Source organism: Excalfactoria chinensis, chromosome Z (assembly GCF_039878825.1).
Source record: "Excalfactoria chinensis isolate bCotChi1 chromosome Z, bCotChi1.hap2, whole genome shotgun sequence".
In the NCBI taxonomy this organism is placed as follows: Eukaryota; Metazoa; Chordata; class Aves; order Galliformes; family Phasianidae; genus Excalfactoria; species Excalfactoria chinensis.
In genome coordinates, this window is record NC_092857.1 from 58,912,491 (window position 1) to 58,926,329 (window position 13,839).

A 13,839-nucleotide genomic window follows, 5' to 3' on the forward strand; every position below is an offset into this window, starting at 1 on the left:
AAGTACATGAAATGTAAAGTATATGAAATTTAACTGCTAGCTATTAATCTCTGAATTCTTCAGCTTTGTGAATCAACTACTGCATACCATTTACATAATGTTAAGCCGCTTGTCAACAAGTGAACAAAATTTATTCAGATGAAAATATATGTCTGAAAAACAGGTTATATAGGGATATAAAATCAGTATTATTTAAGAAAATCAGTAATGACTTAGAAAAAAATATGTGGTATGAAGACATGCTTTCTGTGCAGCAGTCATTAAAGGTGATATAAAGGTCCTCACTTTTTTTTTTTACTTTATATATTTCAACAGGTACTATTTGAATTATTACCTACATGGAGATAAACAGAAGGGAAGAAGTAATCATTCAAGCAGAATGCCACATAGACTGTTACTTTAATTGCACAGTGCCTATTTCCTTAACAGACAAGAATTTGCCTTTATCCTCTAGCTTAACATTTGATAATTTGTTGGTTTCAACAACAAATAATTCAATACAAATTCTCCTAATTGTTAGAAGACATTTTGAAAACAATCAAGGATGACAGTTTGAGTAATATATTTTGTAATTTGTCTACTCCCTACAGAGTAACTAAAATCTAATAAATGAGTACATGTGGCTACGAAGTAATAGATAATTGTGCCTCGAATCATTAAATGCATAATACATTCATATACATCAATTCAGTATTAATTTTATAGGTTGTCTTCCCTTCAATGTGACACAAATTCTCTAATTTTATTACAACTTCGACAGGACTACTCCGAAATTCAAATCTGGGAGGAGTGATTTCTAATAGTTAAAAGAAAACTTAAACACCTTGTGTGTTTTCAGAATAAATGCCTGTACAAGAACGGCTTGAATAATAAATAAATAAATAAATAAAAATTGGTCCTTCTGTTTAGAGTGACTTAATTTCACTTTTTCAACTGTGATTTTCTTGAGTTCCCTTTGTATAATAGATAATTCTTTTCCTTAATGTTGAAAGGCACAGTAACCTTTCCTATCGATATAGTGAAAAATGGAAACAAACTTCTACTCACTTACTGGTTTCTCACACAGAACAGCATTTCATTCTGTGCTGCACAATCTAGGATTATGGCACAATAATGCTAAAGTCACCTGTTACAACAGGGCTATTACCAGCTGACTTAGAAATGCAGGTTTTACCCAAAGGCACACTTGCGTTGCAGGTTTGCAAGGCTCTGCTCTGAGATGCCACCACAAATGTACCACTTAAAAAAAGATAATACACAATTTAAATAAACTTCCTGTAGATTATAACCACTTGCCATTATTTTGCTAAGTTCTAACTGAATGTTGTAAAGGAAAAAAGTAGTGGAGAAATCTATTTCCAAAACCCTACATCTCTGTCATACCAATTATCAAACAACTAGTTCCTATTACTGAGTTACTATTTAGAGCTCATAGAAAAGTGGTAAAAGAATATCACAAGACATCAATATTTGTTAGGTATGTAACAGACACTGTAGTGTCCTTTTTCTTCACAGAATCATGCATACTCTTACTAATATAAACTTGACCATACCCCAGTTTATAGAACAGATAATGAATGCAAATGGAAAATCTCATAAAATTCTTTTTCGCCTCTTGATGCAAAAGGAATCCACATTATTTTGCCATCTCTGAGCAATTTTTCATGTCTCATATTTCTACTGCAAATGTACTATTGCAACTCAAGTCAAAAGTCAACCTGTAAAACATATCCAAATTGCAGACAGAAGTTGTCATAATAGCATATTTAAAACAGCAAAACATTTTCACTAACAACTACACTGCTTAGAAAACTAAGATTGATGAAGGAATTATAATAAACATAGAAAACTAGACAATTTTTCAACTGAAAACTCTTAATGAAATTTAAAACTATCAACACTAAAAGCCAAAAATCAGAAATACTACTTTTCCTCAGGTTTCTTTCTTTTTAGAGGGGAACAGTATTTCAATATTCTTGTCTAGAGATGGCAGTACTAAAATTATTAATATTATCCATGTTAATCACCATCATGCCCCTGCAATTGAACCTGAAGATTGTTCTATCTGGATAAATCACTACTTTCTCTGAGAGGATCCAGTGCAGGCAGTGTATGCTTAACTATAACAGAAACATTGCTCATCATTATCCTAAGAACTGTAAAAATCAAATTAACCTCATGATATATAGTTCTCAAGCTTTAAGTCATCCAATCATAGAGAGATAAGAGGAGTGATAACACTTATTAAAATCTTAACATTACCACTTCTCGTTGTTCTTCCCTAGGAGCCAGCAGAACTGATAATAAAATATTTCCCAAATCATGGTCAGGGTAATGAGGGTCCTTCAGGCTCAAGGTAACATCTGTTTGCCTAGGAGAAAAAAACACATGTGTTTGTTTTGATTTCAGGCTATCAGATAATTGCATTTCTGAATCATGACAATTAACGAAATCTGCATTTATCTGAAGCTACTTGAAAATGATGTGACAAATTTAGCTTATTTATACCTTCAAGTGTTTCATTATAAGTAGTCATAAGTAAGCACTAAATAAACTAAATACTGTTTCTCCATGTAAAGTACTTACACACACTTAAGTAATTAAACCTCTGCTGCAATGGTAATGGATTAAAAGAAAACATAAGGAAAATAAACATAAACAGCAGGTGTTACTACTGTAAATGAAGACAAATTAAAAACAAGAGTACAATATAAAAACAGAAATAGAGTGATCACAAAAGCTATTTTTTTATAGATGTTACAACAAATGTTCTTTTAACATATTTATCAATATTCATATTACAGTAATTCCCTGAAACCAAGTATTTTTCCTCTGCCAGTTTTATATGAGGTACTATTTTTCAGCAATATGTTCTATTCGCAGCTTCACAAACACACAATTGGCAAACATATGGAATTACTCCATAGACATATTTGTGCCATACCTGTTTAATTCTAATGATGCAAGATTCAGAAATGCTGAACCAATAAAGTCATCTTGAAGTCCAAAGTCATAATCAAAAACCTAAGATACGCAGCAGATAAAAACATATTTCAGCATTAGAAACCTTTTTTTTTTTTTTTTTTTTTTTTAATACTCCTGCTTCATTTTCTTGAAAATGCTTTTCCAGAGTTAAGCCACGTCTTTCTCAATCAGACAAGGAGTAAAAGAAAGTATCAATTAACTTCTTAAATACAGCATTTTGAAACTGCTTACTTAGTAGTTGGAATGCACAATGTAAAGACACAACGGTATACCAATACCAGCCTGTGCACGTGAATAGATTCAGTATTTTTATAAATACAGGCACTAAAAGAGGAAGACCAAAAGAAAAATTAAAGCCCGGAGAACCACTAACATGCTAGACATGAATTAACACTCTTAGAAAACTTGTAGAACATAAGTGGAAGAGAGTGGAATGATCATGAAAAGTGGGTTATAAACATCACTTGCATCAGTATGAGGTATGATCAAATTCTATCAGTCTGGGTTTCAGAGGTTTTTAGGTTTTAGAAATGCTGCAAGACAATGAATGACTTAATAGATGTGTAAGGTATCAGTGACACTTTTTACTCCACTATGAGCATGCAGCCTGCTAACTTTCTGTCTCAAAGACAACACACCTGGACAAGTTTACTGAAATTCAAACAAGAATCTGTGGCTAATAATACTGAGTGGTGTCCATGATTTGAGATTAGGCCTTCTCAAATCAGAATGAAGAAAAACAAATTATTAAGGAATGTCTTTTGGAGGGAAATGAACAAAAAAGATGGACGATAGAACAAAAAACACACAACTATGCAAGCCAAAAGTAAGAAACTGTCAATTATCAAAACCAAACTTCCTAGTTAAGTCACATTTCCTTGTCAAAAATTGTCATGACAATTTCTGAGATCCAAAGAGACCTTGAGCTCTAAACAAAGAGGGACACTCATTTGTAGTTAGCAATGAGAACATTTATTGGAGAAGTAATAGGGCTGGACACAAGGACTTTGATTTTGATGTATACACTTCAACTTCTGCATTACAAAAACGCTTTTACCAGAAATTAAAGCTGCTCATCTACAGACACCTTAATACAGACTAGGTTTAGACAGAAATAATGTTACCAAAATCCTATACTCCAGTGGCTACAAGCATGAAGGGCTGAATGCATAAGTATCTGTGTCTAAGTCAATCATATTCATTGATCTACCCAACTGGATACTTTTCTCTCTTTTGTTTTTACTGTAATGTGAAAGTAAAATAAATGAAAAAAACTCAGTTCTTCTTGCAAAACAGAAATGGTTTTTCTCTCTAAAAATTAACAAAATGAAAATGTCCAGCAGACACAATCAGCTGAGTTAGTACACCTCAGCCAGGACTTGGAATCAGAGAACCATGGAATGGCCTGGGTTGAAAAGGACCACAATGATCCTTGAGTTCCAACATGCCTGCTATGTGCAGGGCCACCAGCCACCAGACCAGGCTACCCAGAGCCACGTTCAGCCTGGAGTTGAATGCCTCCAGGGATGGGGCATCCACAGCCTTCCTGGGCAACCTGTTCCAGTGTGTCACCACCCTCTGTGTGAAAAACATTCTCCTAATCTCTAACCTAAACCTCCCTTGTCTCAGTTTAAAACCATTCCCCCTTGTCCTATCACTCTCCACCCTCATAAACAGACATCCCCCTTCCTGTTTAAACTCTCCCTTCAAGTATTGGAAGACCACAATGTGGCCTCCCAAAAGCCTTCTCTTCTCTAAGCTAAACAAGCCCAGTTCCCTCAACCTTTCCTCATAGGAGAGGTGCTCCAGCCCTCTGATGATCTTAGTGGCCTTAGTGGCTTAGAATGTCTGAGTGAGCTACAAATACTGGAATATTTAGATGTAGTGTTCATAGGTCATATCTGAACAGAAGGACATTATACCTGTCAAGGCATCCTTCCTAGAAAAAAAACAAAACAAATACTCCTATTTCCTTGTCAACTTAGGTGTTGCTATTTGACTTAAATCAAAACAGGTAGCTAGCTTTCTCCTTTTGAATCTGCTTCTTTCTTCTACAGAGCCTTGCATGTGTTCATTCCTTATGAATTCCTAAGGGTAATAAGGTTAGGAAAGGACCAATGTAGAATTATAATTTACTTAAAGCTTTTTTAATAACAATATACTTTGTATTTAAAAATACAAATTCTGTCAATAACTCTTTGGCTGTAATTTGTCTGACACAAATAATACACTGTCTCACCTTTATATACAAGGGTTCTCTTGGGTTATCTATAAGAATGCAAGTTTTTTCTTCCCATATAGGATTGAGGTTCTTGTGTATTGTTTTACTTCTAAATACTTCTTTTCCTCCAAGTTTGAACTTGACGTATGGATCACTGGTTCCTGTTGATGAAACATAATCTGTTAATTATGACCTTTAAATTCAATTCAGACATGAATATAGCCTGTATTGATGGTTATAATAAAAGCATCAGCTTGATTACTTTTTTATTGTCACAATCTAATTTTACAGAGCCAGTACTCAGCTAATTTGTAGCACTAATAATGAGAGGGTGCTTGCATTACCTTCTGTTGTCTGTAATCCAAACTCAGTCACACATGAAATGCTGGCTATTCCAGTGTAGTTTTTGGTTAAAAAAAACATGACTTTATTAGAACTAGGATTTCACCCTAATGCAATCACAAAAATTAGATTATAAAATTGATTTCTGTAACATATTCATCTAATTACATGATGTCTTTAAAAATGCATGGGCAGATGTTAGGAATGAATCCTGGCTCCACTAGCATTACAAGCGTAACACTTCATTGACTTTAGTATCCATGATTCCCCCTTTCATGACAGTCAAGATGAGCAAATTACCTCCAATGTAAGTCCACAAAGTTCAGGTAAGCCACATAATTGCATATGTGCACAGCTTCACGCTCCCCGATACAACTGGGGAACAGTTAACAATGAGCAAACAAGTAACACTGAAGGGAACTTGGAAAAGAGAAATAAACATGTTCAAAATCTAATCTGCAGAGACTGGATGAGATGTGGGATTTATTAAGGCTTTAGAGATGCCTGTTGATGAGGGCTGAAGAAGGTGGAACTGCAGTCCTTGTGTTTGCCTTATCAGACATCTCAGGAAGTGGCTGGTAAGTAGTGTGTGGATGGATCCAGATCAGAAACACTACTGATGTGCAGCTGGGTGTGGTCTTACTTCAGGTTAACCACACAGAAGACTCAGAAGCCACGCAAGCTACAGTTCTAGTGGAAGACTGACTATGACAGCAGGTTGAAGAAGGGCAATTTGTCTTTACCCTCTCTATTTTTTTTCTTACTAAAAATATAGTCAAATCTTTAAAAGAAAGAAAAAAAGTTTGAAAATTCAAACTAATTACCTCCCTTAAAATGCCAATGAGTAAGATTTTCCTTTCATGTAAGTGGAAAACATTTTAATGAAAAAAGTTCAATGGTTCATCCTCATAATTCTGTCATCTGTTTCTCAAAGTCACGTTTGTGCTTAAATCTATAAAGAAATGGATCGGTTATCTTTCATTAAACTGCACCATGTTCTTCCATACATAGACCGCCTAAAGCTCTTTGCACTATTTCGCGTAGCCACTAGATGTCAGTACTCTTCAGCTAAAATCATAGATCTCTTAAAAATGAAATTGGGAAGGAGGGTATCTCAGGTGAGACAGTTATCATCACTCCATTTTGTCATTACTAGGACAGTATTTCAGTGACATAAAAGTTTAATCTAGCACGATTAGCCTGAGGATTTTCATGTTCAAATTTGTACTGCGAAATCTGGAAAATACTTTAAAACATGGACACCAAAAAATCAGCAAGAGTAGTATGAGTATCTCCCACAAGCCATAATTCTCAGAGATCTTCCTCACTGTTGCCCTGAGCTGCTGGTCAGCTTTAGGCAATATGTCTTCTTCTGCAAATTTCATAAGACTCCTTTGAAATTTGAAATGGATTTAAAACACTGTATTAAGATAAATATTTAATGAATATTTTAGGACCTAAATGTCAAACAGTTTAATATTAATTCAATTCTGTGTGTCAAATTTAGTAGAGAAGTATGTCAAGCATTATTTACAGTGTATTGCAAAACCTTAAGTGTTTGTAACTCTATGCCATGGATGCTTGAAACTTTGTTTGAGACTTCTCCACTTTAAAGCCAAGAACTCATTAGATCCATTTAGTTAGAAGCTCCATTGCTACCACAGACCTTTTACATTCCTTGAAGAGAAACCATTAGGTTTTTTAAAGGTAATATATAAGAAAGACAAAATTAAAAATAAATCAATCTAATCAGTGATGTAACCTTTCCCTAATACCATACAGAGTTGGGGAAAACCAAAGGGATACCAAAACTTCTTTGGAATACAGTTCTGGGCTCCCCAGTTCAGAAAAGACAGGGACCTCCTAGAAGGATTCCAGTGGAGGGTCACAAAGATGATAAAGGACCTGGAGCATCTGCTGTATGAGGAAAGGCTGAGAAACCTGGGACTATTCTAATCCAATTTTAACATCTGTTATGATAACAGCAACAACATTTGTTCAGATATCCCGTATAATTTCACCATATATATTATATATTCATATTAACAGTCAGTATTAACATCATTATATTGATACTATCATACAAATTCAATAATAACTGTGTGCTGATAATATTTTAAATATATATGAATGTGTAATTTTAATTAGCATCAACAGTTCAATTTAAATAAATAAATCTTCGCTCTTTTATTAAAATTATTTTACTTATGATGTTAACATCACACAAAACCAGTAAAAATCTCAGACATTTTAGAGTGAGCCTCAAAGAACCAAACATCCTTATTACTGAAGTCACAGAACTTCCATTGGTTTCCCTGTTACTAAGGTCTAATTGCCCAAATGCTTGTTCTACCTGCATCAGTTAACATAATTATAGGCCTTCACTCATGAGCTTAAAATCTTTCAGATAAAGCTATGCAGTAAGATAGCACTGTACTTAAATAGCTCCTAAAGCACCACTATTGACCATGCAAAGGCAATAAGGATTCTTTGCACAGGGTGGCAGACTCTCTTTTCCTAGCAAGCATCAGCCAAACTGACACATAACCGTTCTGCTGAAGTTGAGCACAGATGCTCTCCACCATCACAAAAACAGTTAATTGATCCTGTGAAACAAACGCTCCTCCAGTTCCATGGGTCCAACTCACTAGAAGGAGTCACAAGACTCCTTTACATTACATAACACAGAATCACATTATCACCAAGACCAGAAAAGACCTCCAAGATCATCTTGTCCAACTGTCCACCTACCACCAATATCCCCACACTAAACCATGTTCAATACTACAACATCCAAACATGAGGACTTGCTCTCATTACAATTTCCCGGATATCTGCTGGAAATAGAGTACAGCAGAAAGGGAACAGTCTCAGATGTCCATAGAGTGAGTTGGTATAGGAGCTAACAAGGCGAAACACACTTCTGAACTTCCTGTTCACTAATAAAGAAGGTCTTCTGGGGGATGTGAAGGTTGGAGGCTGGTTGCCAAGCCACTCTCCATCATCCTTCAACAGTCCTGACTAACTGGGGATGTCCCGGTGGACTGCAGACTGGCAAATGTGATGGCCATCTTCAAAAAGGGCTGGAAAGATTATCCTGGCAGCTACAGAACTATTAGTCTTACACTGGTCCCAGAGAAGGCTATGGAACAGACAATCTCAAGAGCCACCACAGAACAATCAAAGATCAACCAGGGAATCAGGTCCAGTCAGCATGGGTTCATGAATGGTAGATCATGCTTGACAAACTTGATATCATTCCATGACAAGGTAACCCACTTTGTGGATGAAGGTAAGGCTGTCAGTGTGGTCTTCCTGGAGTTCAGTAAAGCCTTGAACACTGCCCCACGCCCCCCAACATCCTCATGGTCAAATTGGGTGCCCATGGTTTGGATAGGCATACACTCTACTGGGTAAAAATCTGTCTGGACAGCCAGGCCCAAAGAGCTGTGGTCAATGGAGTTAAATGGAGTACTGGAGCCACTCTTATTTAATCTCTTATAAATGATTTTGATGAGGAGATTCAATTCACCCTCAGAAAGTTTGCAGATGACAAGAAGTTGGGAGGTAGTGCTGATCTGCTGGAGGGTAGTAAGGCACTACAGAGCATCCTGGATAGACTGGATTGATGGGCTGAAGCAAACTGTTGTAGTTTCAATAGAGCCAAATGTTGGCTCCTACATTTTGGTCAAAACAACCCCAGGTCACCCCACAGGCTTTGGGAGAAGTGGTTGGAAAGCTGCCTGACAGGAAAGGACCTGGTGTTCTGATGGACAGTTGGATAAATACAATCCAGCTATATTCTCCGAGAAGGCCAATGGCATTCTGACTTGAATCAGAAATAGTGTGATGAGCAGAGAAGTAACCTTACCCCTGTACTTGGCACTGGTGAGGCTCCACCTCAAGTACTGTGCTCAGTTTTGGGCACCTCAATACAGAAAGGACCCTGAGATGCTGGAGCAGATTCAAAGAAGGGCAACAATGCTGGTAAAGGGTTTGGAGAATATGCCCTACAGTGAGCAGCTAAAGGATCTGGGGCTGTTTAGTCTGGGGAAGAGAAGGCTGAGAGGAGACCTTTTTGCTCTCTTTGTCACCTGAAAGGTGACTTCGGTGAGAGTGGGGCTGGTTTCTTCTCACTGGTAACAGGTGACAGAACACAGGAAAAAGGCTTCAAGTTTTGCCACGGGAGGTTTAGGTTGGATATCAGGATAAACTTCTTTACAGAAAGGGTTGTTAAGCACTGGAATAAGCTCCCCAGGGAGGTGGTTGAGTCCCCCTCCCTGGATGTGTTTAAAAACTGTTTGGATGTGGTGCTCAGACACATGATTTAGCGGAGGCTTGATAAGAGTTAGGGTAGCACGATTAAGTTGCAGTTGGATTTGATGATCTTTAAGGTCTTTTCCAACCTGAGCAATTCTATGATTCTATGATTTAATACCGCCAAGGACGGTGACTCAACTGCTCCCCTGGATAACCCAATTCCAGTACTTGATCACTCTTTCAGTGAAGAAATTTTTCCAAACATCCAACCTGAATCTCCCCTGGTGTACTTGACACCATTCCCTCAATTTCTATTACTAGTTATGCAGGAGAAGAGGCTGTCCCCTCACCTCACCCCAAACTCCTTTCAGGCAGCTGTAGAGAGCAATAAGGTCCCCCCTGTTCTTCTCTTCCGTGGACTCAACAACCCTAGTTCCTTCAGCCATTCCTCAGAAGGCTTGTGCTTCAGACCTCTCACCAGCTTCACTGTCCTTCTCTGAACATGCTGCGGAGCCTCAGAGTTCTACTTGTAATTAGGAGCACAAAACTGAGCACAGTTCTTGGGATGCAGCCTCACCAGTGCTGAGTACAGAGGGATGACCACTTCCCCGCTCCTCCTAGCAACACTATTTCTGATAAAAGCCAGGATCAAGTGCTCTTTCACTGATGTCTGGGCCCTTCCTTTTCTTTCCAACTCCATCCATACTCATTCCCTTCTTAGCAAGGTTCCTCAGTCTCAAGTTACTTTCTTACAATCAAGTAAGATGAAAAAGTGGAAGGATGTTTCTCAAGTATGTGTCAATTCAACATATCAAGCAGAACACAAAGCAGTTTCAAGTATTTTGTACATCCTGTATTTCAAAATTGCAATATGTAAAGTCTCATTAAAAGAAACACAAAGAATATGTCATCTAATAAGCACTGGTAGTCCAATATTAAAGCTAGGAAATGTATTTACTTCAAATTATTTTCCATTAATTTAACAAATAGACATTTGATTTTTTCACTTATACTACTGCTTACTCTAAAAACTACAGCTTTCCCATAGGTAACCCTAGTTTCTGTCCTGCCCATGTAACAAAGAATTACCTCCCTAATTCACATGAAAAGGACAATAGTTTATTTAAAAAGCACTTATGGAATATTATTATTTTAAGAATGAAAATGCTAATTACAAATTCACAGTGAACACACGAGTGCTACAGGATGTAGAGATCTTCCACTCAGAAGTCAAAAGGGATTACAAAACTTCAATTATTCAGTGCTCATTAAAAAATTATGGGTTAAAACAATCACAGATTTTCATCTTTTCTTCTAAGACTTGTTTCTGCCAATGAAAAAGGCATCTCAAGATTTCAGTGAGGTCAAAATAAGTGTCCTTACTTAAGAAATACACATTTAAACAAATAACTAATTACAAAATCAGAGTAACATTTAGGTTGGAAAACACCTCTGAGATCAAGGCCAACCATTAATGCTTGTGAAACAGAAGAAGCATTTGCAGAAATGTAGTACATGAACCTCGTCTTAAAACAACATTTTAATTGCCTTGTTAAAAAACATTAATGTTACTATTTCATTACTTTGTTAAGGTCATCAAAAAAAGGAAAAAATACAAAACAAAAACACCAGACATAGCAGCACTGTGCTAACAAAGTAACATTTCTTCTTCAGACATACTAAACCCATAAGTGTTTGATTTCTTCTAGTGACTTAACAGATCAGATTGTTCCACCTGAATCCTCAAAGAACAATGCTCAGGATATTCTAAGCCAAGCTGCTGCTACCAATGGTCTGTAATTTACCTGCAGTGCTAACAACAGGCTTCACAAGGACTTCAATTTCCATGGTACTGAAACTGCTCAAGTACTGTATCACCTCCCCTGACAGACTGTAACCCAGTCTAAGCAATCTGCTTTGTTGATTTGGAATAAATTCTATTGCAGTCGTTCACTCAGGAACTTCACTCAACTTTCAGCATGCATTTCTGTAATTACTACAGCAGTACAGTGACGCAATATTTAAACCATGCCACTTCAGCAACATGCAAGGGCTGCTTGAAAAGTAATGCCTGTATTTCATCATGTTGGTCTACAACATCAGCAAAAGAGACTGGTTTTATGGCAGTAGAGGTTAAATTTTCCCACCAGAATTCGTTACACTTTGCTGCTGTGTGACAGATGGTAGCACACAGGTAATCTGACAGAATGGTGTCTGATACAGAAGTGCATATGGAGCAAAGGTGTGTCACGGAAATCATCCATGCAGAAAAAACTGCACCCACTGACATTCATCAACGTTTGCTGAATGTTGATGGAGATCAAACAGTAGGTGTGAGCCCAGTGAGGCAGTGGGTGGTGCATTTCAGCAGTGGTGACAGAGACATGAAAGATAAGAAACATTCCAGATGGCCGTGCAAATTTTTACAAGTGCAGCATGCAGGCTGTTGTTCATCACTGGTGAGAATGCAAAACTAATTGTAGTGACTATGCAGAAGAAGAATGTTTTGTAGCTGAGAATTCTATCAAATATTGATATTGTGCTCTTTGTAAGTTTCCACAGAAATAAATAGAAGGCATTACTTTTGGAGCTTACACATTCCAGGTTATAAGTGACTGGACAGGTGATTGATCTTTCTTCTTCTGCCTTATTTCAGCTCTGTCAAAGTCCTTTTGCTTTACCACTGTATTTTCAATATAGATATGGAATGATTCAAAGCTTCAGTGTGATGTTTACAACTTGGAATAACAGAATCACCCCCGGTGTGTGCCCCCGGTGGTGCAGTGGTATGAAGTGCTGCTTGCGGCACCGAAGGGCCCGGGTTCGAATCCCCCCTGTGGAGCAGGGGGTAGAAGTGCCGCTTCGCTACACAGGGGGCTCGAAACCTGGGAGTTGGACTCGATGATCTCAAAGGTCCCTTCCAACTCGCACGATATTATGATACTATGATGATACTATGATAATCACAGGGTTTGAAATGGATCTCTAGAGACCATCAAGTTCAACCCCCTACTAAAGCAGGCTCCCTACATCAGGTGGCACAGGAAAGTGTCCATGGTGGGTCCTGAATATCTCCTTCTCCACCAACTCCAGAGAGTAGGAAAAATTAAAGAATGAAAGGAGATGAGGTTATAAGAGAGATGCACTTTGTCTTACTAACGATCCTGACGCAGGTAGGTCTGAAAATTCCTTTTTTTCTTTTTTTTTTTTTCCATACAGTTACAACTATTTAATAATCAGCTAATGCTGTAGGGATTTTTTTTCTAACAACTCTGTTTTGTTGTACCAACATGTACAGGTAAGCTAATCCAAAAACATTCTCAATCAGTAGTTAAGGAGAACAGAAACCAAGTGATCATAGTAATGTTAACTAACAGTGTAGCAGCACAGTATTTGAAACCAAATTTAAACCTCAATTATGCTCTTCCTTATGCTCTATCATGAGCTCAATTGAAAATAAACAGAAGACCAACAGCACCTTAAACGGGAAAAAGGCTGTAAGCTCCATATCCTGGAAAACACATTTTCAGAGGATGAGAATCCTCTGAATCTCAACTCATATCATACTACAAGTTTTATCATCTCACATTATGGCAAGTGCTGCAACATTTCTAATCATTTCTGAGACTTTAGACTGCATACTGCATGAGTACCTCAGTTTCACTAGAATTCCTTAATTCCTTTGAATTCTCTACTCCTACTCTTCTAAAATGACCTGCAATTTAATTGTAAGAAATATGACCTGAAGTCACCTCAGCAAGGTAAATACAAGTATTTATGAGCACTTAGTGATCTAATAGTTTTCTAACTATAAAACTCAACTTCTCAAATGGCCTTTTCTAGAAAAAGTGAGCAACCTATCAAGAGTGTTCCTCCAAAGACCAAAATTTTACTGCTTTCCTTCTATGTCAGTTTCATAGGATTCTAATATATTTTATATAATATTTTATACCAGTATATTTTATATGATATCTTATACTCAAGACTTGCAGGAGAGTAAGTTCTGGTACGTGCAAATTCATAAATATGTT

The 13,839-nt window shown here is 37.2% G+C and overlaps 1 protein-coding gene across 5 annotated transcripts in view; it reads right to left on the reverse strand.

Moving 5' to 3' along the window:
• MCTP1 (multiple C2 and transmembrane domain containing 1) overlaps positions 1-13,839 on the reverse strand; it is a 246,706-nt gene that overhangs the window by 145,001 nt on the left and 87,866 nt on the right. For all 5 annotated transcript variants that reach the window (XM_072359050.1, XM_072359049.1, XM_072359052.1 and 2 more), the window contains exons 3-5: positions 5,225-5,367; positions 2,945-3,024; positions 2,263-2,371 (exon numbers count right to left, since the gene is read on the reverse strand). In XM_072359050.1, the coding sequence (XP_072215151.1) occupies positions 2,263-2,371; positions 2,945-3,024; positions 5,225-5,367 (332 nt within the window). The remainder of the gene's footprint in view (positions 1-2,262; positions 2,372-2,944; positions 3,025-5,224; positions 5,368-13,839) is intronic.